Raw genomic sequence first — 25,929 nt, 5'->3', positions numbered from 1 at the left:
CGCGATCTTTTTCCGATATCGTAGCCGTTTCTAAACGTACTTAGGTAAGGACCTAACGACGTTCCTTAGGTCGGGGGCCCCTTCGGAATTTCCTAGTTCTTCGTAAAAGATAACGTAAGGCGTTTTTAAGAAACGACCTCCTTTTACGAGCTAGACTAGGTAGTTATATTCCTCTTCGTAACCTATAAAAACGGCGCGGATTTTACGTAGTTTTATTTTCTCGGAAACGACCCGATGATTTTTATCGATATAAGTTACGTAACGGCTACCGACGATACGTAAATACGCGTTATTAGGTTTATAGTTCCTTTCTAGCTCTATATCGTTTATAAATCTCTCGTATAACGTAAGCTTCTTTACGAACGAAACGTTAGTCCTATTAATCGTATATACCGTTATTACGAGGACGTAGTCCTAAAAGTAAGTAAAGATTTTTATTTAAACGTAAACTACTTTAATATCGTCCTATAGGAAGCGTATATTCCTTTCCGTTACGCCGTTTTAATATTAGTTATTTAACGTAGAAGTATCTAACGTAATATCCCTTTCGTTATAGAATTATTCGATAGCGCTTATACCGAACTCTCGGCCGCCGTTAAGGCGTAACATTCTTATCCGTCGCCGGCTCTCGTCCGGGACGCTCGGTAATACCTCGAGTAACTAATAAACTCGGGTAAGGTAAGTTATTAATACTTATTAAGCCTTTCCCTTAGACTTATGCTAGGTAAACTCTTTATTTCGGCTATCGTCGTTTACGATTAATATAAAATAACGGTAGTTCTCGATCGATAGAAGCTATAACTTTCCGAGGTCGTATTAAATAATCTCCCTAAGGATTTAGGTACGCTCCTAAAGGTCCTTTAAGGATATCCTAATAATCTTTATCCGATTATACGCGTAATAAGGTACCGTTTTTATAAGTACTAGGTCTAAGTCGATTCCTATCGACCTTTTAATAGTTTATATAAGTCTCTTCGTATTAGGGTAATAAAGGCGGCGATACTATAGTATTAATTACTTTATAATATTATCGTTTAATTATATTAATATCGCTTATAATATCTCGCTAAGCTTACCGAGTTAGTATTCTAGCGCGTCCTTTTAATACCGTTTAAAGGGAAGGAGTTTCGGCTCCTCTTTCTTATGTTCCTATAATAAGAAACCTCGTTTCTTAGGGTTTAAGGTCGTTAGAACGGTTCCGTTAGGGTTTATAATATTATTCTTATCTAATTAGTTTCCGTTACGATAAAATAACTTTCCCGAGAAAATCTTAATTAAAAAGGAGCTAATAAATAACGTATAATTTAATTACGCTCGGTTATATTTCCCGTCGTCGCCGGTAAGGTAATAAGTAACCTTACTTATCTTCGTAACGTTTATAAGGCCTCCTTCCGTATTAACGACGTAACCCGGTAGTAACGTTACTACCGTTCTCGGGTTTAGATCTTTTAAATCGTTCGTAACGTAAACGTTAGCTCCTATATCGAAAAGTAGGTAATCCTTATAAGCATTAGCCCTTGCTCTATAGTTAATTCTTAAAGGCTTTACGGGCCGCTCGCCCTTTAGCGGGTTAGCTATAGTTAGGTTATTACCGGGGTTAATAAGGATAGGCTTTTATTTAAGGTTCTTCTTACGGCGTAATTCGTTATAAGCGCTTATTAGCCTAAAGAGCTTTACCGTATCTATCTTCGTTCGATATATCCCGCTTTCGTTATCGTAATAACCGAATTAAGGTAACGTATACGATACGTACGTAATATATTACGTCGACGGTTATTTTAAACCGCTCCTTAATTCGCCGGAGGCGTTATCGCCGTTATTATTACCGCCGCCGTTACCCTTGTCCTTTCGTTTCTTTAGCGGTTTTAAGTAGTTCTTAGCCTTATGCTTATACTTCTTATAGTTAAAGTAAAAGGACTCTTTTTATTAATTCCACGAAGGCTTTTTCTTTTTATCCTTTTCCTTGCCTTAAGCGTTATTAACCTAATTATTATTACCGCCGTTACTCTTATTACCCTTATACTTATTAATTTTATTACGGAACTTTCCGCGGAAGTTATTAAGTACGTTTAATAGGTCTATAGGTTTCGTTTTAATTATAGTATTTACGATCTTAACCTAGTTAGCTACCTTATTTTATATATAGCTAAAGAATATCGTAATTTATTATTCTTCGCCGATTACGAGGCCGGTATTTATATACTAGCGAACGGTTAGTTATTATTTAAACGTAAACTCTATTAGGTTTTTACCGTCGTATTTTATTTTAATAAGTTATTCCTATATCTCCTACTAACGAACCTTTCCTATAAAAATATAAGTTTAATCGAATATCTTTAATATTCTCGTACCTAAACGTACGTCCGTTATTAACTATAAAGGTTAGCCCCGGTAGGTTCCGGCGATTACTTTCGCTAAGAATATTTCGTTTTATTCGTCGAGTTTTATCCCTTCTTTATATCTTACTTCCTTTATAAAGAATATAAGTATATCCCGATATAGGCTTTAGTTTAAAATTCCCTTAAAATAAACGTCCTTATCGGGGTTAAAGACGAACTTCTTCTAATTAATTCTACCGTTCTTCTTAAACGCGGTATCTTTATTTCTCGCCTTCCGGCTACGTCGTTTATCGTAATCGGAGTTATTATCGAAGGAGCTTCCTAATAGGCTACTTAGGCTACGGCCCCGGCGGCGGTAGCTCTTACGCCGGGCTAAGCGCGAGGTACGATAGTAGCGGCTATCTTCGCGGCTCCTACGGTAGTCCTTACCGTAGATTCGTTAAGTCTCTATAACCGACTTATTTAGTTTCCTCGGAGTCTTTAGGTCTTTAATATAAAGTTTATCCTTACCTTCGTTAGCGTCGATAAAGTCGCCTTTTTTTATTAAATCGGCGACGTCTTACTAAGGTTAGCGATAGCTTCCTTACCGTTATTCGCTTATTATTTCTAGCTTAATTATTATCTCCCTAAGGAAATACTTTACGGTATTTATACGCTAGTTAATATACTCGGTCGTCTTACGTAAGCCTTCCTATAGCTCCCTACGTATTTCCTTACGGAGGTCTTTTAATACGATATCCTACGTAATCTCTTATTCGGTTCTTTCCTCGGCCGCTTTATTTTATAATCTCGTAGCTATTCTCGTAGCTATCCTCGCGATTTAATCGTTTAACTTATCGATAACCTCTCTTTACCGTTAATCGTAATTATACGATTACCCCGGGCCGTTCGTTTATCGGAACTTTCGTTACTTAATTACCTACGTAGCGTAGGTAGTTAAATAATAATAAAATAACGTAATAATAAGCTTACGAAACGTAAGAGGTACTACTATATAGCTATCTAAGAAACGGATAAATAATTAATTAAATTATAGTTATCTACGTAGCCTTTTAGAGCCGTTTTACGTGCCTTTTATATCCCGATTAGCCCTCGCTAGGGTAGGGCTTACCCTATAGCTATACGTAACCGATTACGTACTTACGCGCCCACACGTTTATATTATACATAACTACCTACGTAAGTACTTACCAGTAGGTTAGGTACCTAGTTAATTCCCGACAACTTACCTGTCATGATAACCCCTCTACGCGAAAGCTCACAATTGTGCCGCCCCATGCGGTAATATTATCTACTAGGAGTTAAGTTGCAATTGCGATGCCGCACCGAGTTACAAATGCGAGGCCCGCCTGCCCAGGGAGGAGGAGGGAATTTCCCGCACACCTCGCATTCCAATAAAGGAATTATAAAAAATAAATTGCATACTGACGTGTCTGTTTTAGACGAACTAGAAGGACAGGTAGATTTACGATAGATGCTCCGGGGAGGATGGCGGTGAAGACTCGGCTTTTGTGACTGTCTGGGTAAGTAGATAGATAAATTATTAGGTACTTCTCGGGTAGATATCGCCAATATTCCAAACGTAGTAGCGTCCAGAGACGAGGCCGAGGCCTCTTGCGTACGCACACCCATACTTGCCTACATACGTAACGTAGGTACTATTGGCCCGCAGTTTGCTTAACCTCGTAAATATTCACCTGTAGTCAATACCCTACCTTTCTCTCTCGTCTCTTTGCGTTTTCTTGGCTTTACTTGTCCCGTCTCGGCTGCTGCCCCAGGCTGAGATGCGATGCAGGTTGTAAGCGGACGAGGCAGGGTTGTCCCGACGCGTAGGTATTTCTATATGTAGGTACATCCCATACCGTGCGTAGTTGTAAGTATGGCGTCTGAGTCCGTATCGTGTCGTCGCAGTGCAGCGCCAACTTTTCGGCACTGAGCTACCACTTCTCTCCAACTGTCAGTCTATCTAGATTGCGCCATTTACTGAGTATTACTCGTTAGTGGCTTGACGATCAGCATCATGAGGCTTTTTGGACCTATTTCTTTCCCCTCTCTTGTCTAGTCCGCGCCTAGGTGCCAAGCCAGGTCTCATGCACCCAGCCGTCCTCCCACTGCACCTCGCATCCGGATCTATTATTCTCTAATCAGATCTCGATGTTACTTCCAGGCAAGACAACGGGGACGCGGTCTAGCTGCTGCAAATAACTTGGCATGTCGCCCGTAGCCCTCCTCTGGAAATGAAACTCTGCTTGTTCTTTTCTTTTTCTTTTCCCCATTTCCCTTTCTCATTGTCGCTATTGTCGTGCAATACACTTAGTCTCGGCATAATATAAACCGAGATCTACTCATAGGTTAGTCTGCGCTCCGGCCTAGACGCTACCATCGCCTTGGCTGCGTGTATAGTCGTGCATAGCACACATACAGTACAGGTTTATCACAACTGGCCGTGGTTGGCTACGATGTTTCACCTGACACCCTACATGTCGAATGGAGTACGAGCGCCTCATCTTCGAATATCCCTCGCATCGCTTCACTGGTCTATTCATCTGCATAGCGAGTTTCACAAGAGGAAAGTACAGCCGCGGTTGCCAGATTCTAGCTAAGGGGCGAGATGGAATCATATTCTTAATGCACGCCCCAGCACACCGTCTCGCAGGAGAATGAGGATGAGGCGGACGAGGATGTGAATTTTATGGTGGCCTGGATTAGAGAACGCTGTCAAACTTTACACGTCACGAACCCTGCCGAAGAGGGCGATTCGGTCATACGGAGGAAGCGCCCGGGGGTAGGTCTCTACATATGCACATCCACATAGGAACCTACCTGGTTCCCTCGGATCCTCCACCAAGGATCTACGAGACGCGTCGTCAAAGGGAGCATGTGACCGAGCTGCCGTACTCAAGTTGGTTCAAGCGTGGCGGTTTCCGTCCCGCCATATGCGACGGTCAGTGTCCCCCGATGAAGTTTATCGAACCATCCAACTTCTATTGCTACTCGGGTGAACCCTTCGGCGCAATGCTGCTCAGCAATTATGTAGGTATGCCATCAATATCTCTGGCTTCTCGAAACGGGAAACGAACCCCTAGTTAGGTATAAAATAGTGGCCTTTTCACATGCTACAGAAGCAACGTCGGCTCTGGGCTGATTTGACAGCCTTTGGGCAGAAACTTATTTCCGAGGGAAATGTAAGAGGGCCCTTCATATAACTAGCTACATTGTTGATTTATTTTTCCTCATCTTTTTCATTCATTTCTCACCACTTGTTACTCCAGTTCGTGACACTCGATTAACCTGCTGATCTTCAGCCGGCATCTACTCGTTATAATTCGAAGATAGGTGGCTTGGTGTCGACGACTCTTACAGATCAACAAATCGCCAAACTGAAGACATCGCCTGAGAGGGCATATCGGGGAGCATCCACAGGTTCAATACGCGAAGCCGGCTCACTGACTCATGCGGTTTATTGCTTGTCGGGCGCAAGCATGTGTTAAAACCCCCAGTTAAAAATGACGATTCAGCCGGCTCTCGCACAAGTAATTTCGGCCCATCTCGATGCAGTAGCCGTACAATACCATCGCACTTCGTGTAAACCTAACCCCATCCAACACCGCCTTCAACCCACGCGCCGAGAGACTCAAGGCCGCTCTATACGTATACCTGCTATTCCTCTAATCGAATATGCGATATGACCGGTAATAGGTTGTACGAGAAATATAGTCGCCTAAAAACACGCCGATGCTACGAAGCCATTCATTTCGAGGAGGCCTCTTTAATCTGGTTGTTCGGGAGAGCAGCGCTTGCCTTAGCCTCCGCCTTCTCCTTGCCGCCCCAATGGTACCAATCCAGGTATCGGTAACCTTGCGTCAACTGCGAGCCCTCGTTGACAAAGTGGCAGAGGAAGAGGAGGTAGTTTTTGGGTGTCACGGCGAGGGCGTATCGCATGAATGTCGCCGAGTAGATGGTAAGGGCGAGGGTCATTTGGCCGGAAATTCTGTGAGATGTCCGGTCAGCTTTGGGGCATGCTTACGACAGCAAGATGCAAGGGGATGCCTCGTAGGTCTAAGCCTTCCCAGTGCGCCGCCGCTGACAAGATGCGACAGGGTGGACAAGTTGGTAACATACAGTTCAGGCGACTTCTGCGCGTCCATGACGGCGGCAACTGGAATACCAAAGTTCGACGCTGGTCCCCAGAAGTCTGCGAGCCAATGTCGTTAGCACCGATTCTTATCCGCCGTGGTAACCACGCATCGAGTACACACTGGAGCACCCTAAGGGGCGCCGGTTATTGGGGACGGGACACATCCGCCAGCGGGCCAACACGACTTCATGCTTCGCCTGGCACAGCCTAGCCAGGCTGATAGCAGCCGGTTGATCCCATCGTGAACCAACACCGGATATTACAGGAGTAAAGTCCGGACACCCGACACAGAGGGGGAGAGAGGTCACGTACGTGTCGAGCAGAAGTAGCTCACGGTCGGATTCGACCGAATCTTAGCGTTAATTGCTTTGACGAAGGCAGCCATCTCGCGCGACCGCCAGGATTCCGCAACGAATCGTAGAGAGGGCGGGGGATACGTGGTGTTGATGGAAAGTTCGTCGAAGTCGCGCACTGGGGAAGAAAAGGGCGGGTGTCCGGACCGGAGTATACTCCCTGTTTGTGACGGATCTTATCGAACCAACTATCGCCCAGCCGTTGTCAGCTGGGGCCCGCTTTTCCTTCTCCCTTTCTCGGAATTCGCAGGCCTGTATGTTGGGTACGTAAGGTACCCGTGGGTACCCAAGCAAGCGCTTTCCGTCAGGGAGTTACCCGGCAGATACCGCCGCAGGGAGTCAGGTAGGAGGTAGACAATGCTATTACTAGGTACCTCTCAGCGATATCACTCTACGATGCAGGATGCGACACATGTGTAAACTGGTCTCAATATGACACGACATTCTCAACATTGTTGGTGCTTTGGGGGCGGCAATTACTACGGTTGTGACTGAACGGCTGCGACCCTTGCAACGGCTCCGGGGCTCTTGCGGCGCTGTGCTCTTGCAACCTTTCTGGTTTATGACAGATACAAAATACAATCTTCTTCCCTTTTCGGTGCTCTCTGTGGTCCGGCTAGCATCCCTGAACGCCAATGGTATCTATAGCCGTTTTTCGGTAGGACGTCTGTTCCTGCAACAGCCAACTGGCCTTCATACGAAAATTATCTTCGAGGGGGAGGGTTGAATCCTGGGGGAGGGCCACCACCGGGATTGAAACCCGGGGGTGGGAACTGGGCGTTCTGAGGGAAGCCCGGCGGTGGAAACCCGCCTGGAGGAAACCCAGGGGCTGGGGCTGGGCCGAGTTAGCACACAATCCCAGACGTTCACGAAAGAGGAGGCAAGATTCTAAGAATTACTTACGACCCCCTCTGCCAGGCCCAAACCCAGGTGCCCCGCCAAATTGAGGGAAAGGAGGGGGAACACCACCTCCCACGCCAGCGGCCGGGCCCTAATGAACATGTTAGTGCTTGATTCCCTTCGTTCCGACACATCTGCTTACCGCAAGAGCCGTTGGAGCCGCTCCACGTCCAGCAGGGCGAGCAACGCCCGACCCTGCGGCGAGGCCACTCTGTAAGCCACCAGGCGTACTCTTCCCAAGACGCGTACTGGGGTCGGCCGGTGGTGCAGATTCGACGGATAGCGATACGATATGCGCGCCACGTAAGATTGTCAATCCCAGCGTACGCTTCTCCTCCGTCTCGACCGTCTGAGTTGCACCCGAACTAGATGCGCCGGGGGCGGAGGGCTTCGCTTGTTTTCGTTTGACGCGTCGGAATTCTTCGGTATCGGCCAGCACGAGGTTCATGTGCTGTAGCATTATCAGCAAATGCATTCAAAGCATGTGTGGATACAAAAGAGCCAACCTTGTCGAAAGCAAGCATCTGCCCTACCATCTGGCGGCCATCCACCAACGTGACCCTCATCCGGTAGTTGATCTAGCAGTGTTAGTAGATGCGAACGGGTCACCTATGGCAAATGTGCTCCGTGTAGGCACGCGATCACGGGGGTATACATACGTAACCGGCCTAGAGCAACCAAATTTTGTCAGCCTGTGATGTCAATGTCGAAGCTATGAATCGGTGAAGGGGGAGGCGGCTCACCATTTTGCCTTGTTTGTTCGCCATCTTGGCGATGAACCAGCTCCAATGGAGCTCGAATGGTTTCGGGAATTGTGCTCTGCTTGAAATCGACGTGTCTTTGGGCACTTGAGATATGGTGCCTGTCGAGGCGTATAGGCGCGCGTGTGAACTCGAGAACCAGGCTTTGATAGGGAAGATCTGGATAGGGAGCTCAGCCAACGAAAATTGAACGAGGTAGCCTTGGAGGCAACGTGCAAGCTCCACAGAATTGGTGCAATGATAGGCTGATGTACTCAAGCTGCACTAGTCCAGAATGGGGGGACCTTAAATGCCCTGATTCTCGAAACTCGGACCCCACCAAAGCACGTGTCCAAGTCAGCCACACTTAGCATCAGCCACAGGCCGACACCCCACAGGCGCCCACAGACAGGTGTAGGGCAGGAACCCTTTTACCACCGCGGACTGTGAAATTTCGGAGGAGTCTTCTTTTTGAGCTTCACTCTCGCCAAAATTGGAGCCGAATGATAACCCTCGTTCAAGCCTACAACCACGATTAGTACTAACATCCCCCCCTCGTAGCCACAATGGTATGTCGATTTTGAGTAGACCAGCTGGACTTTCCGCTGCTAATTACTCTCAACAGTCGGAAAAGGCCCAAAACCCCATGCGGGAGCTCCGCATCCAGAAGCTCGTTCTCAACATCTCGGTCGGTGAATCTGGCGATAGATTGACGCGTGCTGCGAAGGTCTTGGAGCAGCTGAGCGGTCAGACTCCTGTCTACAGTACGTCGAGCCCTCTCTATAGACAGGGTGACATCCGATCTCCCCTAACCACGGGAAACTCGCAGGCAAGGCTCGCTACACCGTCCGAACCTTCGGCATCCGACGTAACGAAAAGATCGCCGTCCATGTCACTGTCCGTGGGCCCAAGGCCGAGGAAATCCTGGAGCGTGGCCTCAAGGTAAAGGAATACGAACTGCGCAAGCGCAACTTCAGCGAGACCGGCAACTTCGGCTTCGGTATTAGCGAACATATCGATCTGGGTATCAAGTACGACCCGGCCATCGGCATCTACGGCATGGACTTCTACTGCTGCATGACGCGCCCTGGCGAGCGAGTCACCCGCCGACGACGATGCAAGAGCCGCATTGGCTCCGGCCACCGCATCAACCGCGACGAGACCGTGAAGTGGTTCAAGCAGCGGTTCGACGGCATCGTCCGGTAAATCCTTTCCGAGACCTTGGGCGACACGGGAGGGAACTACATGGCGTTGTTGGCTGGATGCATTGATTCGGGGGAATCTGGAACAAAAAGATTCATGGATTTGTACCTAGTGAATTCTGGCGAGTTGCTTCGTCATTCTGGCATGACTTGAATCAAGTCAGCTACGGCCTCAGAGACCGACCGGCACCTTGCCGGCTTTCCCACGCCCCGATGGATTATATGGTGACGGCAGTCGACCTCTCGGTGCAGCCAACTCCAGCCCTTCTAAGACCATTACCCTAGTGCTTGTTAATGAATATAGAGAATAGTATGCAAGCCACGGGCCTGCGCACGAGGTCGAGTTTACGATGGATGATGCTTCATTGACCAGCCATCTCACACCGTCGCCACCCCCCTACACGTCAGCTTTCCACCCCTATATATACGTGCCAGTCTTGGCTACGAAGAGCTTTGGAAGTTCTCACATCGTCTCAGGTCCTTGTCGCAACCCGCGAGGTACGTAACCACTCCCCCTAATATGGGGGTCGATAGCTAAAGTATGCACATCTGTACAACACTTATTCATACGTGTGTCCCGGACAAGGAGGAGGTATGGATATGTACAGTGGTGATGTCTACCTAGGTACCTAGGGGATTAACTTGGGTGACATATGGGCATGGCAGGTACTGCAAGATACCTCTGCTAGGCCGCGTAGCTCCTGTGCCTACATTAAAGACGGGTTGTCTGTGCCTTCCTGGTGAGCGAAGGGTCGAGCGCGTCGAGATGGAAAGCGCGACCCGTGGCCTTTAGAGAATTGGGCAGGTATTAGAAAACATACCTAGTCGTAGGGGGTCGTACCTCCTATAGTTGAACAAATGAGCAGGAGACCACTTCTTAGACTGCTCGTCGCCCCTTGGAATTTTCACTTTCCTTCATTTTCCCAGCATCGTCTCTATGCCCATACTCGGCACCTCGAAATTATAAAGAAGCATCTGTAATATCCCCCTACCCCCTACCCGGTTGAATTTAAGGCTACACGTATACCCATTTGACCCTGAATCCCTTGATGGGTGCTCCGCCTTTGAAATACCATTTTCATCTCTTCACTCGCCGCCTGGGCCATCTCACCGCCGGCATACTGGCTAGGCAGTTGTCGCAGTTAGTTCTAATACTCAGGAAAGAGTGTTATCTACTCCAACAGTTGTGCTTTCAACGTACCCGTCAAATATTCAGCCGGTCTCTCGTACTCTCCGAGGTTATCGACCGTGTTCATCGAGGTCCGCTAGCAAGTACAGAGGCTCCTTCGTTTCAAGCAAACCCCTCAATACATATCTGATATGCGACTGCGTGCTTAGTTGGTGGTATGTGGGAAACCGTGGTTCGGATATAGACACTAGTCAGTAGGCCATCCTCCTCTAAAATAACCTCTAGCATGAGAGAAACCGCCAAAATGTCTATAGACTTGGTTCCCATAGCTCTTCCCACACATCTGTGTTAGTTTATGAGCTAATTTTACCAATGGCGAAGCTAGTAAATATGTCGTGCGAGTGGAGACGTACATCTACCGATCGTTGGGAGATTTCTCAAAGCAATCCTGCCTCAGAGCTTGCGCATGACCCTATTGCATCTACGAGTTCAAACCCGGACGAGCGGTCATCACCACCGTGTAGGCGAGCTCAGTGCACACGAGACTCTCAGCGTCAACGCAGTCACGCAAGCCAACGCCAAACGACAGAGTACACCAATCTACAAAATGACACACTCCCTTCTGATCCCGCGGAAGCTGAGACCGAGTCGATGCCCCTACATGGCCAGAATTCTAATCTGGAGCATATAGCGATTTCAGAAACCCCTCTCCAAGCATCTCCATGTCAAAGGGGAAATCACCTACCACACCAAGCTACTTCCAAACGAAGACCCAACTCGACAACATCTCTCACGTCCGATATTGATGATTATGTTGTCGCCTTGGACACGGAGGAAGCAGAAATCTTAAAGCCTCCCGAGTCAGATTCCGAGAGCATCATTCCAGGCACTGAGGTCACTGGTGCCGTAGAGCTAGACCCGTACGATGTTAACACTGTGACGTCGGGATGTGATCGGCGGGATACGAAGGGTTCGGACGGAGGAGAAACAGGTCGACGGAAGGGGAAGAGAAAAGGGTCTAATAAGAAGGTGCCCGGCAAGAATACCAAGAGTACGCAAGCCACGCTCACGGCCACTGCGCAAAGCACAGCAGCATCTGGCGACAAGTCTGGGCATCATATTATTTCGAAAGGTTATCTAGAGAAAGGGAAGGCAACATCCAAGGGGACATCGAAACGTCCTGGCCAGGCTGCTCACACTTTGGGTAATGCACAAGCATCGAATGGCCAGGTTCTCCCTAGTTCTAAAACGACGCCTGCCCAGTTATCGCATGGTGGCCGGAATCAGGGAACAAATGAGTCTAGGAATATTGAAGACGAAATTCCAGATTCGCAGACTCTTCGCTTCCAGAAACAAGGAAAGCGGAAACCGAACGCGAGACTTCCGAAAAAGTCATTTTACAATGAGCCGGGGGATGGCCCCTCTCCTTATGCGGAGAAAATCGGTGGAAAAGACAATGGAACTCGGTCTAGCCTCGACAAGAAGGCAAAGGGCGTACAGAGCTTGGATGGCCAAAGTCTCATTCATCCTCCTATCTCGGCGAATGGCGATAGCGAGGTCTTGGATTTGCCAAGTGATGTACTTGAAGGGCGGGAGCAAGGTATGCAGAAGAAGAATCGAGGTGATAAGGGCGCTGCCCTTCATGATGCTTCCCCCTCAAAGGCATTGGTAGGCCCCGATTCGGAGAAAAGGCAATGCCTAGCACAACACCCACAGAATACCAAGGAGAGGGGCCAGACCGAGACGCAGACTATCAGTGAAATAATTTCCTCGGAGATGGAACTTGACAACAAACTTTCTAGTGAGCACGAACCGAAGAGCAGAGCTACTCAGCGAGAAAAAAAGCCCAAGTTAGCGGCACCCAGAATGCGAGAGCACAAGAGAGTCGAATTCTCTGGCGATAATGAACCCAAAGGAATAGATGTTTCCGGTTATGTTCGCAAAGAGAATGGGCGAGCGAGAAAACAGATATCTCCTCGGGCGAAGACTGATGGCCCTGTATCTGAGGTAATAAAGACGACGGTTTCACATCATGCAGCTCGGGCGAAAGATGGGTCTCCAAGGCCTACACAGGACCCTTTGCTTCCAAGACTCCCAGGGGCTAATACCCAGAATGACTCCGTCAACCAGCTCTGGGACTCATCGTCTGGTATGAGAACCTCCAAGCCTATCATAAGACAAACAATGGCAGAATCCCCAACTATCCATGGGGCTGCTCCTGAATCAAAGGAGGCTAAGAGGGTCCATAAACATCAAACTAGTTTATCGGAAGGTTATTCAGAGGAAGAGGCCCCCTTGAAATATCAGCCCAGGGCCAAAAATCAGTTGCCCAGTATCCAGAACGTCATTGGAGGAAGAGTTGACTTTGACGAAGAAAAGACTGAGGGGTTGCCCGTGTTGTCCAAGCAAAGCGAGCAGTCTTCGTTAGGTCACATTGGCCCTAGGGAGAGGGAGGTCCATGGTAATAAAGACGCACAATGGGACGCTGGCAACGTTGACATGCATGCTGACGGGTCAGCTAAGGTTCCCATGTTAGAAAGGGGACATAAAAATGCGCTTCGGAAACAGGAATGCCGATTGCAGTGTGACCCTGTTACGCCCATGCACAATCACACTCGTCTGGTGGTTGATGAGTTTGGCAGCCCAGTAAAGCTGTCGAAGAAAGGGGCAATCGCAAATGTCTCAGCCATCCACGAACAGAACCTGCCCCAGCAACTGCAGCAACCTACAGTTGACGAAGGAAACTCGAGTAAACCAGAGAAAGAAGAGTATTTATGTCACCCGAACATATTCTGGCGTTCACCGGTACCACCAAGATCCATGTCACGATCGTTGAAAGAGAACGATGCGGTACAGATGGCCAATGTACGTCGACATATGGAGAGGGGCATGGCCCCAGAAGTGCCGGGTAGCCACCGACTTACATTTGGCACGTCCTCGGGAGAAGAAACTTTGATCTCATCTTTGAAGCATCGACAACGTATCATGAATCAAAAAGAGTCTACTTCTCGGGCTCCTCGGTCTCATTTAGAATCGGTAAATGTTGCTCCCAGGGACCTTCGAGGAGAGAAGCAGAGAGAACATGTCCCAGGCATTGGTCAAGATAGGCGGGATGCAGGGCATGTCGATCGACAGGAAAATAGACCGCGGTTCTTAGAACCAAAGACCGAAACTGAGTTCACAAACGACGTAGAGCCTATATCTCCTAAACCAGAACGGCCCGTGGCCTACGGAGAAAGACGTAATAAGAATTACGTCTTCCACTCACATCAACAGGCTGCCAAGCTTAGTAATGAAGAAAAATGGAAGAACGCAGTTGGTGAGGCATCTTGCGGAATAGTAGATACCCTTCACCGGATATCTACGGTGAGTACTTATTACCAATCAATGCTCATTCTGCAATGGCCTCCTAATAAGAAGTACAGGGACTTCTTGAACACCTAAGAAGTAGAGAAGAAAGCATTTTCGCGACTGTACACGAGTATAAACGCGACGGGACAAAAATATCGGGGAAACTAGCAGGGTATCATGCACGGGAACTGCTCAGTTTATCGACTGCGGTGGAGAAGAAGTGCCTGGAACTTTCCAAATTGTATGGCGACTTGTCTGATGAAACACAAGAGGTCCGCAATATGTGTTTGTCGAAGCGTCGCAATGAAGCATATGTGGAGTGGCAGCGACAGTTGACAAAAATGAAGAGTGCTCTGCGCAAGGCTAGGGACGAGATGAGTGCGGACTGAGTAAAAAAAACCTAGGCTTTTTGTTCGGGATGTTATTTGAAATGGAGAAGGGGTATGTGTTTGCTAATGCTGTTACGAGGCGCACTGCAAACTTGTGAGAGAGCATGAACTTGCTGATGTGTTAATCGATACGAATTTTGCCGTGTACTTGTTGACATGATGAGGTCGATTGGTATTATTAGCATATTGGAACTTATTTACCCCGGAGTTCGAACCAGTAGCTAATGGGTAGAGACGCGCAAAGTAGCCTTAATAAACAGGTAACTTGTGAATCCTCTCTATATACCTGCTCATGCCGTCACAGGAAAATGTGCGGTTACACAACTCACCCTGCGGAGTCCTTTTCATCTTCGCGAGCTCGGACGCGATGCGGCACTGGTGGTGGCCGCGGCAAGGTCGGAGAGGCGCGCCAGATGGAGGAGGGTGGCGAGGAGCTGGGCGAATACGACGGCTTGGAAGACGCGGATGCCGAGGGCGTCAGCGAGGGCGCCGAGGGCGAAAGGGAGGAGGGAGCGCCGCCGAGCTGGCCGAAGGGGGCGGCGAAGGCGACCGCGGGGACGTGCAAGGGGCGGGGGAGGAGGCGTGCGACGGCGACAACGCCAGCGGGGAAGAGGGGGGGCCGAGGAAGAAGCCGAGGAGGGCGAGAGTGGTGAGAGCGACGGAGAGGAAGGCGTCGTCTTCGGAGACTTCCCGCGGGCTGTCTCCGAGCGAGCCCGGTCTCCTCCGCTTCTTGGCGGCCGCGGAGGTTGTCCGCGCGGCACGTCTCCGCGTCCTCGAAGCGCAAGGCGCAGGACAGCGCGGCGGCCTCGAGGAGCGAGAGGCCGAGCTGGGCTTGGCCGCTACAGGGTGAGAGTCTGTGGCATCGGGCCTCCCGCCCGCAGTCGGGCGGAGGCTCGCGTTTCGTCTAGTGTTCGGCTGCCGCCAACGTCGGGGGTTGGGCGCGGGGCACGGCGGCGATTGGCCGGGACCATCGGGTGCCTCTTCCAGTCTCAAGATACCTACCTATTGGCAGGGAGAGCGTGTTTAGGGGGTCATGGATGAGAGGGGGATGAGAGGGAGATGTGTCGACTGGGCCGGGCTAGGGATGGCGGGATAGTGCATGCATAATGTATGCATAGTATACACGTATGTACCTACATAACTATATGCACATGTGCGTAACCAAATATCGGATCACCTGACCGGGCCGCGCAAAGCCACAGCAAAGCCACATCAAAGCCATTCCTCACCCCCTTTTCAGTTACCTATTAGGTATGCATTTATTTACGGCTAATCCTTGTCGCCCCGGAACCTTTCCCCATCACCCATCGACGACACCCACACCCCTTACCAAGACTTCACGCATTCACTTCTATGCAGGCGAGATTCCTTAGGTGAGTATGCGCCATCCGGGGGTGGCGGGGACGGACATGGGGTCGGTAACACCCAGCGCCTACCCGTCCCGGGATTGGATACGCGATACGCCGTATTTCCTCGTCTTACCGTCAGACCGATCGCCGCCGCCGGCTTGGCTGTGCCAGAGTGGCATTGCCACTCCTCAGCCGCACGCGACAGCGAGGAGAGAGAGAGACAGCTCGTTGCTTGGGATTACGGGCGGCCTTTCCGCTGCCGTGATTTATCAGCCTATCCCGAGTCTAAATTTGTATTGCCGGGGGATGGGCGATAAGGGCTTCTTCCCATGCAGGCCGGCTCTTCCCATGATGTCAGTAGGTTAGTACGGATGCATATAGGTATATATAGGTGGGCAAATGATACCCGCCCCAGCGTCGCAGCGTGGTCGTATGCCCGAACTCAACGGTGCCCTTCTCTCCACCGCGCATCGAGCAACGAAAACGAAAACCAAAACGCGAGACCACACCTGACGATGCAGAATTCCCAGCACGGGCGGCCGCATTCCTGGCAGCCCGGCTACGGGCAGCCGCAGCTGCACGGCCACCCTCCTGCTCAGCGGCCCGTTTCTCCGTACTACGGTAACTACGCGCCGCAGCCCGCTCTCCGGTACCAGCCTTATCAGCCGGCCTACGGCTACCCGGCTCCCGCCCAGGGGAGCTACGGCGGACACTTAACCCCGCCGCCGCGGCAGCAGCCGTACCAGCCGTACCAAGGACCGCCGCCGCCGCCGCCGCAGCACCCCGTGCTCCCCCTGAGGCGCGAGAACGGCGGCACGACGCTCTCGCTCTCGCTGCACGGGCAGCCGCTGTACCTGTGCGTGGCGACGGAGCGGTCCGCGCTGTCGTCGAAGCCGGACTTCGTCGTCACGCACGCGCCGTCGGGCGCGGCTGTCGGGTCCCTGCGCTACCACCAGTGGGTCAGCGACACGCTCGACTACTGGGAGGTCGGCGGCGCCGCGGGCGGCGCGGGGCAGTGGGCGTGGCGGCTCGCGGGCGCCGACGCGCGGCACGGCCGGTGGCACGCCTACCGCGCCGCCGACCTCGCCGGCGGGCGGAATCCCACCGCCTGCGCGCCCGCCGCCGCGCTGACCACCGACTGGGCCGCCGACCGCGCCGCCGTCGAGTCGGCGCGCCGCGGCCACGGCGGCGGCGCCTTCGGCCGCCTCGAGCTCTACGACCCGTCGCTGCTCCCGCCCGGCGCCGCCGCCCGCGCCCGCCTCGACGAGCTCTTCGTCTCCGCCGTCGCCACGCTCGACGGCGCCACCCGCGTCGTGAGCCGCGGCCCCGACGCGAAGAAGGACTGGGCCAAGGTCTCCAAGACCCTGGGGAAGATCGCCGAGCTCGGCGGCCTGTTCCACCACGGCGATGGGGGCGGTGGAGACGGTGGAGGCGGCGGTGATGGCGGAGGCTCTGGCGGAGGGGATGGAGGAGGGGGCGGAGGAGGGGGTGGTGCGGTGTAGGGGAATGACGGCCGGTTGGGATGGTGCAAGACAGGGGAACGGACTGGCGATACGTTGTTGCTACATACCCAATTGGTAGATTGCTAGAATATTTGCTGGACCCGACGCTACTATTGCTTCTTTCACCTCCCGATACTATGCTCTGATTTTCGCAGCGCCAACCCTGGGTATATAGTATCTAACCCTACGTCGACATGCGTGCGCACGGTTGTATATTCCGCCTAGCCCTCCCTCGTTTCCTTGCTTCGCTCGCAAAATCTACTCCGCGAGCGACGCTCAATATGCACACGCACATGCCCTACCCGCACGCGGACAGGGCCTCTTATTCACTCGCTCACGTCGAACTCATCGATGACGCTCCGCGGCTTGACGAACTTGCCCAACGGCTTGTACGTCAAGTGGTCCATGCCGAAGCCGGCAGGACCGCCGAGCTCGATGCCGCGCGGCGACGTCCAGCGCTCGCTCGCCGTGATGCCGAGCACGATGACCAGCAGGCCGTACCGGTACTCGGGCGTGCCGATCGCCTCGCCGTTCTGCGCGTCGATGACCGTGATCAGGTCCGGAACGAGGCCGAGCACCTCGTCCTCCGTCTCGACCGTCTCGCCGTCGGGCCCCGGCGTCCGCGTGATCCGGATCGCCGCGATGTTCTCGTTTTTGAAGGGGATCTTGATCGTGCCGCGGAACTGCGGCTGCGACGGTGCTTTTGCGGCGGCCGGCACCGCGTCGTCGTCGACTACGTCCGCCCCCTCGATGATGCACTCGCCGTAGACGTGGCCCATCTTCAGCGTCCGCTCGACGCCGACAATCTTGCCCTTCCACAGCACGCTCCCGGCCTCGGGCCCGCCGCACTCAGCGAGGATCGTCTCGGCGACGGCGTCGACGCGATTCGAGCGCCGCGCCCTGGCGACGGCCCGCCCGATGCGCCACGACTGTGAGATGGTGTGCTCGACGGCCCAGCGGCGGCACTCGGCGCCGGTGACCGGCGGGTCGGCGAAGCCGACGCCGGAGCCCATCTGGCTTAGGGCGGCGCGGAGGATGCGCTCGACCTGGAGGTCCGAGGTGGCGGTGGGTATGACGACAACAGCGCCATTACCGTCTGTCATGGCGACGGGCGACCAGATGAGGGGGCGCTCGTTGAAGACGACGGGCGTCGTCTGCCACTTGGTCGGGTACGCGCGGCCCATCCAGTCGCCGTCGACGGCAGGCAGATCCATGTTGGTGCTGGCGCCGATGATCATACTCTGGAGGCCGTTGCCACCGCCGATCTCGACCGAGATGATGTGCGTCGGGCGGTGGCCGGAGATCTTCGCGAGCTCCTCCTGCGCCTGGGTCATCTCGTCGCCGCCGAACTTCTCGATGCCGACGGTCGGCGAGCCCGCGTGCCCACCCGTGCCGACGGCCGCGTCGTCCGGCAAATCGTCTGGACTCACAACCCGTACGACGTCGCCGCGCCGCAGCATCCCGCGTAGCCGTATCATCGCCGAGTACGGGCTACCGCCGCCGCCGGTGCCGAGGATGTAACACCCGATCGTGATCCAGCTGAGATCAGTCTCGTTGATATACCAGACGCGGTTCTTCACCGTTGGCCGGTAGCCGTCGATATCGATCTCCTGCTTAGACTCCGGCCGCACCTTCTTCTCCTGCGCAGCTTCCCCCTTCTTCTCGTACTCGCCCATCTCAACCTTTGTCTCCTCCTCTGGCGTCTCCTTGAAGTGCAACGTCGAGAGATCTGTGCGCGAGTAGTCGAAGTCACCGGCCGCTCGCACGGTGAAGCGAGATTTGTTGGCGATGTACTTGGTAGTATCATCAGCAGACATCCGCGTCGAAGGGCGGGGAGGGGGGTTAGCTACTTACTGGCAACGGTATTGAGTCCATTTCCACGACCCGAGCGGTTGGTCTCGATGCGCCACCCGCCACCACCCGTTCGATGGCATCCTTGCAAATCTCATCCATTATCTGCTTCGTGGACTTGGCCTCGGTGGAGCGCACCGTGTCGACGACAGCGCTGACTCTCGCGATCGCGGCACCGATGGCGTTGGCGACCCCCGACCACTTGGGCTTGAGCACTTTGCTCGCACCCTTCAGCTCATCCGGTGCGATTACGGCGCCGCCGCCTACGAGGAGCACCGGGAGGTCTTCTGGTGAGGTTTTCATGGTATCTATGATCTTTTCGATCTTATGTTTGACGGCGGCTCTGAACTTTGCGATCCCTTTGTCGTCTAGAGAGCCATTCGCCAGCTCTCGGTTCCCAATATCGAGCGTGCTATCGGCTAGCACCGCGCAGTCGGTGGCGGTCAGGACCTTGCCGCCGAAGACCTTGGCTTCTTGTGTTATTTTGTAGCCGACACTGTCCGGGCCGATCGTCAAGTTCTCGCCGTCCCGGACGATCGAACCGCCGCCGAGGCCGATAGATTTGACGTCCGGGCACGAAAAATTCATTCGTACGCCTGCTAGATCGCTGTAGGCGGCCTGCTGCCGCGGGAAGCCGTTCGCGAGCAGAAGACCGACGTCGGTTGTCGTGCCCCCGATGTCGACGACCATGATAGCCTCGTCGAGCTCTCTCTGCACGAGGAAGGCGGCGCCGCGCATGCTATTGGTTGGGCCACTCGAAAAGGTCCGGATGGGTAGCTTTGCGGCCATGTCTCCAGACAGAATGGTGCCGTCGTTTTGGGTGATGAAGACGGGGCAGGTTAGGCCGAGACGCTTGATGGGCTCCTGGAACGAGCGGATGGTCTTGCGGGCGAAGGCGAGGATGGACGCGTTCAGGATAGTGGCATTCTCGCGCTCCAGGAAACCCAAATTGGCGACTTCTTTGGAGCACACGACGTCGACGCCGGGGATCTCGGCGCGGATGATGGCAGCTGCGCGCTCCTCCTGCAGCTCGACGGTGTCGATGGGGCTGAAGATTCCAGTGGCGACGACGCTCTTGATGCCCTTCTCCCGGATGACGGCGCACTGGGCCTTGATCTCGTCCTCGTCGATGTCAGAGATGAGGAAGCCATCGACCTCGAGGCCGCCCTTGAGGAGGGCGTAGTAGCCGAGGATGAGCTCGCGCATGTCGTCGGGCCAGTCGACGCAGGGCGGCACATGTTTAGAGAAGGGGCCGCAGAGCCGCAGCACGGCGACCTTGGACAGGCGCGCAGCGTCCCTCTCGATGACGGCATTAACGAAGTGGGTGGTTCCGATGGTGACGCTGGCGACCTGGTCCGGGCGGATGTTGGCGGTCTTGAACATGGTGGTGATGGCGTCGTTGATCCCGAGGCTCGGATTCGTCGTGGTCGGGGCCTTGTGCCAGGCGATGATGCCCCTGTCCGGCTCGAGGGCGCGCGTCGGGTCGAGGACGACGCCGTCGGTGTTGGTGCCGCCGACATCAACGCCGATGCGCAGGCTCCTGGACACGACGGTGGCTGCCATGCTTTCTTTTTCTCTTCTATTTCCTCCCTCTTCAACACGTCGGCGAGGTGTGTCTTCGTTTTCGCGCAGGAGGCGGAACGTGAAAGCGGGAGGCAGAAACAGAGGCAGACGCAGACGCGAGGAAGTACTTGCCTACGTAATGCGACAACATTTTGATCAGTTGCTGCTTCCGCTGCTGCTGTCGTCGCTTTTTCCAGAAATATTACCTGCTCTCCCGCGCCTCCGCCCCGAAGCCGGCCTCGGCCTCGGCTTCGGCCCCTTACCCAAAGCAGAAGTCCCAGGCTGAGACGGGAGCAGAGAGAGAGAGAGAGAGAGATGAGATGGAGGAGAGGAGAGGAAGGGGATAGACGATAGACCCAACAGGTAGCAATCTATCGGGATGACGATCCGAAGAAATTCCCACTTGGCTTAGCAACTTACCTGTTTATCGCGCCGTCGCTGCGGGAATTCCGGTGCTCTTATCGCGACCTTGGTGTTCAGGCTTCTTTTTTTTTGCTTCAGGTGCAACTAGTCTAAATTGTTCAAGCCCTCCTAGTCTTCCCTTCTAATATCTTATCAACACACAGCGAAGGGGTGCATGCAATATGACAGACAGATCCGACTCTTATCTGATCCTGCCTTCGCCCGACGGTAACCGGTTCACGTAGGTAATCATGTATAGCGACACTGAGAAAAATACTTGATATCCATCGATATGGCGTGGGCGATCGCTATGTACCTAGAGGAGAGGCAGGCGGAAGAGGTACCTTAGATAGGTAGAGGTAGGCTAGGAGGTAGAGGTAGGTAAGCAGCACAACGGAAACGGGTACCGCGGGTACCAGGGCGTACTGTCGATGAAGTTACCGGTGCGGTATTATCATTCCTCTCTCTCTCTCTCTCTCTCTGTGTGTGTGTGTGTGTGTGTGTGTGTGTGTGTCCCTCTCCCTCCCCCTCCCTGTCTTTGTCTTGAGGTGTGGGTGTGTTCAGTGTGTAAGTAGGTAGGTACATAATCTAGGGTCTTCATCGCTTCCGTATTGACGTACTATGTAGGTATACCCGAGTGTGTAAGGCAACTTACCGCCGACTAGGTTGTTGGGCCAAAGCGATGCCCATGCAATGCAATGCAATCGGCGCCGGGATCGCATCGGCAAATGATACATTCGCGGGCGAGCAAGACGGTAAGCGGCTTAGGTACCTACGGCATGCCGCACACCTCCACACATCATGTCGTGGACTATTATACGCAAGATGCATCCATGAAGAGTGGCACGATGCTACCTTAGCAGGAGGTGCCTACCCACCTAACCAGGTAGTTATACTGCTATATATTACCTCTCGCTGCCCTTACTACCCTCCCTCCATGCCGGCCAGGGTTCCCGCTCACCTACGTACTATGCTTCTTTCCCCAGAGCACGCGCACGCTTACGCGCAACCCATGTAGAGAGCCATCCGCAAGTCACGTAAATCGAAGGCATTTCGCACGTTAGCAGCGTCTGGAAAAGCGATGTCGGATCCTACTCCCTCCAGCTCTCCTGACGCCTCGTCGCCGCCTGCGTGGTTAAGATCCCCGTGAGCCGTTTCTGTCGCCAATCAGGCCTATTCGGGGTCGAGACCGAGGACAGTGACAAGGTCTCGGGAGCTTGGCAAGCTAGATTGATAAGAAGTCGAGACAAAACCTATCACGACCGCTCGACACCCCCGGACGACAGTGCCTATCCCCGACGTGGGGTGTTATACCTACAGGGAAACTTGCTGGGCCCCTTGCAATCGCACGCGTCCATGTCTTGGCTGGCCTAGCCAGATCTGCCGCCTCTCGTGAGGAGAGGGACGGCATCGTGGCGTCGTCATCCCATTCGTTATCAAATGCCGCCTTCCTTCGGAACAGGACAAACCTAGCCGGGCTAGCGAGGCCTTTGTCTCCTGCTCGGGGGTCGTTGCCGCTGCCGTAATCACGGTCGTGGTCTTATGTGCATACATACACACCTCCACTACGTCCGCTGTGTGGCCTGAGCCCGTCTGTGCCACCGTCGTATAAGTATTATCTGCCATGACCGCGTCCGAAGCTGAGTCGAGACAGCTCGGGTCTCCGTTCCCACCACGCCAAACTCGGATTGAAGCGCCCAAGCCATGGCTACCGGTTTAACGGACCGCTTCGAGACTCTCAAGCAGAAGACTCGCCTGCACGGCGACGAATCTCAGCACGAGCAGACCGACCGATGGAGCAACCGTGATCTCATCCCCTTACCGCCGAGCCGAAGAACATGGGGTAGGTCCGCGCCACGATGACGGCTGTGGTGATAATAGTGGCGCTGCTACTACTATTATAACTCCGCATTAGCTGACGGAGCGAGTAGGATGGTTTCACTTTTTCGGCTTCTGGACGCTGTCTTCGTTGAACATTGCCAATTGGCAGACGCCAAATAGTTTCTTGAGTAAGCTCCTCATTCTGCAAGTGCCCGAGTCGTCGTCGGTCGTTGCCCGGTTCTGACGAGTCGAATGCAGCTCAGGGCCTGTCCGTCCCGCAGTCAATGGCCGTCATCGTCGTCGGACGTGCCTTGATCTGTTTCTTCGCGACCCTAATCGCTTGGTGCGGACTGAAATGGCACGTCGGCTTCACCGTCCAGAACCGATACACGTGGGGGATGCGCGCAAGCTACATCCCGCTCCTGCAGCGCATCCTACTCAACTTCATCTGGAATGCGATACAGTGTTGGAACGGAGGACGGCTTGCTGCGGTATGCCTGACGGCTATCTGGCCGTCGTATGCCCGGATGCCCAACTTCTTGCCTGACACCATCCCGGCCACCGGCGATCAGTTCGTCGGCTTCATCATCTTCTGGCTCTTGTCGACGCCGCTCTTGTGGATCCCCCCCGAGAAGTTCAAGATCCCCTTCCTGTTTACGTCCATCTATACTGCCGTCGGTATGATTGCTATGATGATTTGGGCGTTGGCAACCGCGGGTGGAGTCGGCCCCCTGATGAGCACCGGCGTGGCCCTTCCCGAGGGTTCCAGGTGGAATATATCGTGGGTCTTGATGGCCACGATCAATCAAACGATTGGCAATGTCACCGCTGGTATCACCAACGGGTCCGACTTCTCACGTTATGCGAAGAATCGGAGGTCCTATATCATCGGAACGATCACATCTGGCTGGATCACGGGCGTCATCGTGTCCGTCTTGGGCCTGGTGACCACCAGCGCGGCCCAGAGGATCTACGGCCAGGTGTACTGGAACCCGCCGGACCTCCTCATGGTCATGATGGACAACGGGAACGGCTCTTCGGCAGCTCGGGCGGGCGTGTTCTTTCTCGCTTTCGGCTTTGGGCTGACTAACATGTTTGAAAACGTCTGCGGGAATGCAGTGGCCGGCGGCATCGATCTGGCTGGGCTGTGGCCTCACTACATCAACATACGGAGAGGTGCCATCATTACTTTCCTCGCCGCATGGGTCGTCCAGCCTTGGCAGCTTGTCAACAGGGCGATCACCTTTATCCAGGTCCTCAGTTCGTTCTCGGTATTCCTGTCGCCCATGATTGGCATGATGGCGGTCGACTTTTACCTCCTTCGCGGACGTAAAATCCGCCTTAGCCACCTGTACTCCGGGTCACGTTCCTCCTATTGGTACTGGAAGGGAGTCAACTGGCGAGCGATCGTGGCGTGGCTGTGCGGCTGGGCACCAACCATCGGTGGTCTCGTCGTCACTGTACGAAATGATGCCGATGCGCCGGGCGCCTTGTTTCAGCTATACTTCATGGCCTTCTTCATAGGTAAGAGCAGACAACCAATGTTAATATATAACCTAGGGTCTCCTCTGACACCACATTGGCATATAGGCTTCTTTATTAGCGGAGGCCTCTTCTTCGTCTTGAACAAGATCTCCCCTGTTGCAGGAATGGGAGAGTTTGACGAGGCCGATATGTACGGTACTTTCACCGCGAAGGAGGCAGAGAGGTTGGGCGTCGTTACTGCGGAATTTCATACGGATATCTATGACAGCGGCGAAATTTCTACGGCTCGGGACACACTTGAGAAGGAGTAGAGGCTGCGACCGAGAGTTTCACGAAGATGACGCCGATACAACAGCCCCGACCGTTATTAGCTCAAGTCCACTCACCACCTAAGTGATATAATTTGATAGTCGTCTAGACGCTCATGTGGGCATCTTCGGCGTACCTGACCACGTAGAACTTTCAACACAGATCTAGACCCTGATGTTGTGTGGCAGATGACGCTCTTTTTCCGAAGATGATCTCATTCTCGCTCCCCTTACATGTTGAGGGCGCGAAGTCCCGATAAGATAGCATGATTAAACTGGTATAGATTCGTATATCACAGATCTTGGTGGGGATCATGCGGCGATGCGTTCTTCCAAGAAGGACATGCGTCATCTGTTCAGTGGCATAAGAGAAGGGTGCTACGACCGGAAGTTCCACTTTTCACGGTTCGCGGTTCTAGAAGCTCACAAAGTCTCGTCCGCCATGAGCGTCCAAAATCCGGATCGGCCAAGCACCAGACCATCTTGACACTCAGCCTCTTCTCGCTAACACCACAATTGGTTTAACCTCTCCCAACTGGCGGCTGCGTCATTCATCTGGTCTAGACGCCAACCGAATACCCTACGAGTGGGCACGAGATAAAGCGGTTCGGCTGCCCTCCCTGACGTGTTACGGCGCACTCCGTGATTGTCCACCTTTCGCGTGTGAGCTACCAAGAATCGTGTGGGGCGTGCACAATGTGAGGTTCTTCGGGTACAACACCTCTGCTCGGGTCAAATTATGTTACAGCCGTCGAAGCTGATCGTTGACATGACAGGGCCTCAGTGCGTCCAGGGTGCCATGTGTCGTTAGCGCGATGACGCAGCGGGGGAAGAGTGTTTCACTATCGCTCGGTGGGACACAATCTGGCAAGGGAACCATGGAAGTAAGATTAGACAAGAGGCGGCTATAAGATAATGTTGCTCGGTATGTTCCTTTGACTCGTTGGGCTTATCGGGTCGTGGTCTACAGTAATGATATACTTTTGGCTTTATGGTACCAGTATAGGACATGTTAACGGAGTGCTGTTTCTTCCTGCGGGCACCTATGTCAAACAGTGTCTTAAATCGGCCCGCGCGGTTGAAAGACGGTGGAATGGCCTTCCTGCC

At 53.1% G+C, this 25,929-nt stretch overlaps 6 protein-coding genes across 6 annotated transcripts; 3 read left to right on the top strand and 3 right to left on the bottom strand.

The window, feature by feature from the left end:
• Positions 1-6,058: 6,058 nt before the first annotated feature.
• Positions 6,059-7,198, bottom strand: GGS23DRAFT_277170 (UPF0041-domain-containing protein). Its single transcript, XM_051512509.1, has 3 exons — positions 6,790-7,198; positions 6,462-6,534; positions 6,059-6,330 (listed from the first exon to the last, which is right to left on the bottom strand). Exons 1-3 carry the CDS (start codon positions 6,860-6,862, stop codon positions 6,090-6,092), a joined length of 387 nt encoding a protein of 128 aa, XP_051375282.1. The 5' UTR covers positions 6,863-7,198; the 3' UTR covers positions 6,059-6,089.
• Positions 7,171-8,580, bottom strand: GGS23DRAFT_277205 (Sm-like ribonucleoprotein). The gene is made up of 6 exons (XM_051512510.1): positions 8,474-8,580; positions 8,390-8,398; positions 8,237-8,308; positions 7,873-8,181; positions 7,734-7,821; positions 7,171-7,665 (listed from the first exon to the last, which is right to left on the bottom strand). The coding sequence occupies exons 1-6, from the start codon at positions 8,495-8,497 to the stop codon at positions 7,535-7,537; spliced, it is 633 nt and encodes a 210-aa protein (XP_051375281.1). The 5' UTR covers positions 8,498-8,580; the 3' UTR covers positions 7,171-7,534.
• Positions 8,581-8,860: 280 nt separating this feature from the next.
• Positions 8,861-9,849, top strand: GGS23DRAFT_277125 (ribosomal protein L5 domain-containing protein). The gene is made up of 3 exons (XM_051512508.1): positions 8,861-9,039; positions 9,096-9,234; positions 9,300-9,849. The coding sequence occupies exons 1-3, from the start codon at positions 9,037-9,039 to the stop codon at positions 9,674-9,676; spliced, it is 519 nt and encodes a 172-aa protein (XP_051375280.1). The 5' UTR covers positions 8,861-9,036; the 3' UTR covers positions 9,677-9,849.
• Positions 9,850-16,405: 6,556 nt separating this feature from the next.
• On the top strand, positions 16,406-17,555 carry GGS23DRAFT_615089 (uncharacterized protein; the record flags this gene model as incomplete). The annotated part of the gene is made up of 1 exon (XM_051520698.1): positions 16,406-17,555. The coding sequence occupies one exon, from the start codon at positions 16,406-16,408 to the stop codon at positions 17,390-17,392; it is 987 nt and encodes a 328-aa protein (XP_051375279.1). The 3' UTR covers positions 17,393-17,555.
• On the bottom strand, positions 17,556-21,179 carry GGS23DRAFT_277093 (DUF917-domain-containing protein). The gene is made up of 2 exons (XM_051512507.1): positions 19,247-21,179; positions 17,556-19,185 (listed from the first exon to the last, which is right to left on the bottom strand). The coding sequence occupies exons 1-2, from the start codon at positions 20,804-20,806 to the stop codon at positions 17,719-17,721; spliced, it is 3,027 nt and encodes a 1,008-aa protein (XP_051375278.1). The 5' UTR covers positions 20,807-21,179; the 3' UTR covers positions 17,556-17,718.
• Positions 21,180-22,766: 1,587 nt separating this feature from the next.
• GGS23DRAFT_277028 (NCS1 nucleoside transporter family protein-like protein) lies at positions 22,767-24,985 on the top strand. Its single transcript, XM_051512506.1, has 4 exons — positions 22,767-23,051; positions 23,140-23,217; positions 23,288-24,553; positions 24,620-24,985. The coding sequence occupies exons 1-4, from the start codon at positions 22,913-22,915 to the stop codon at positions 24,823-24,825; spliced, it is 1,689 nt and encodes a 562-aa protein (XP_051375277.1). The 5' UTR covers positions 22,767-22,912; the 3' UTR covers positions 24,826-24,985.
• The last annotated feature ends 944 nt before the right edge of the window (positions 24,986-25,929 follow it).

The sequence above is a fragment of the Durotheca rogersii genome, assembly GCF_024521655.1.
Source record: "Durotheca rogersii strain YMJ 92031201 chromosome Unknown GGS23scaffold_3, whole genome shotgun sequence".
Taxonomy (NCBI): domain Eukaryota; kingdom Fungi; phylum Ascomycota; class Sordariomycetes; order Xylariales; family Xylariaceae; genus Durotheca; species Durotheca rogersii.
The sequence above is the reverse complement of the archived record's forward strand: the minus strand, read 5'-3'. Positions and strand labels throughout refer to the sequence as shown.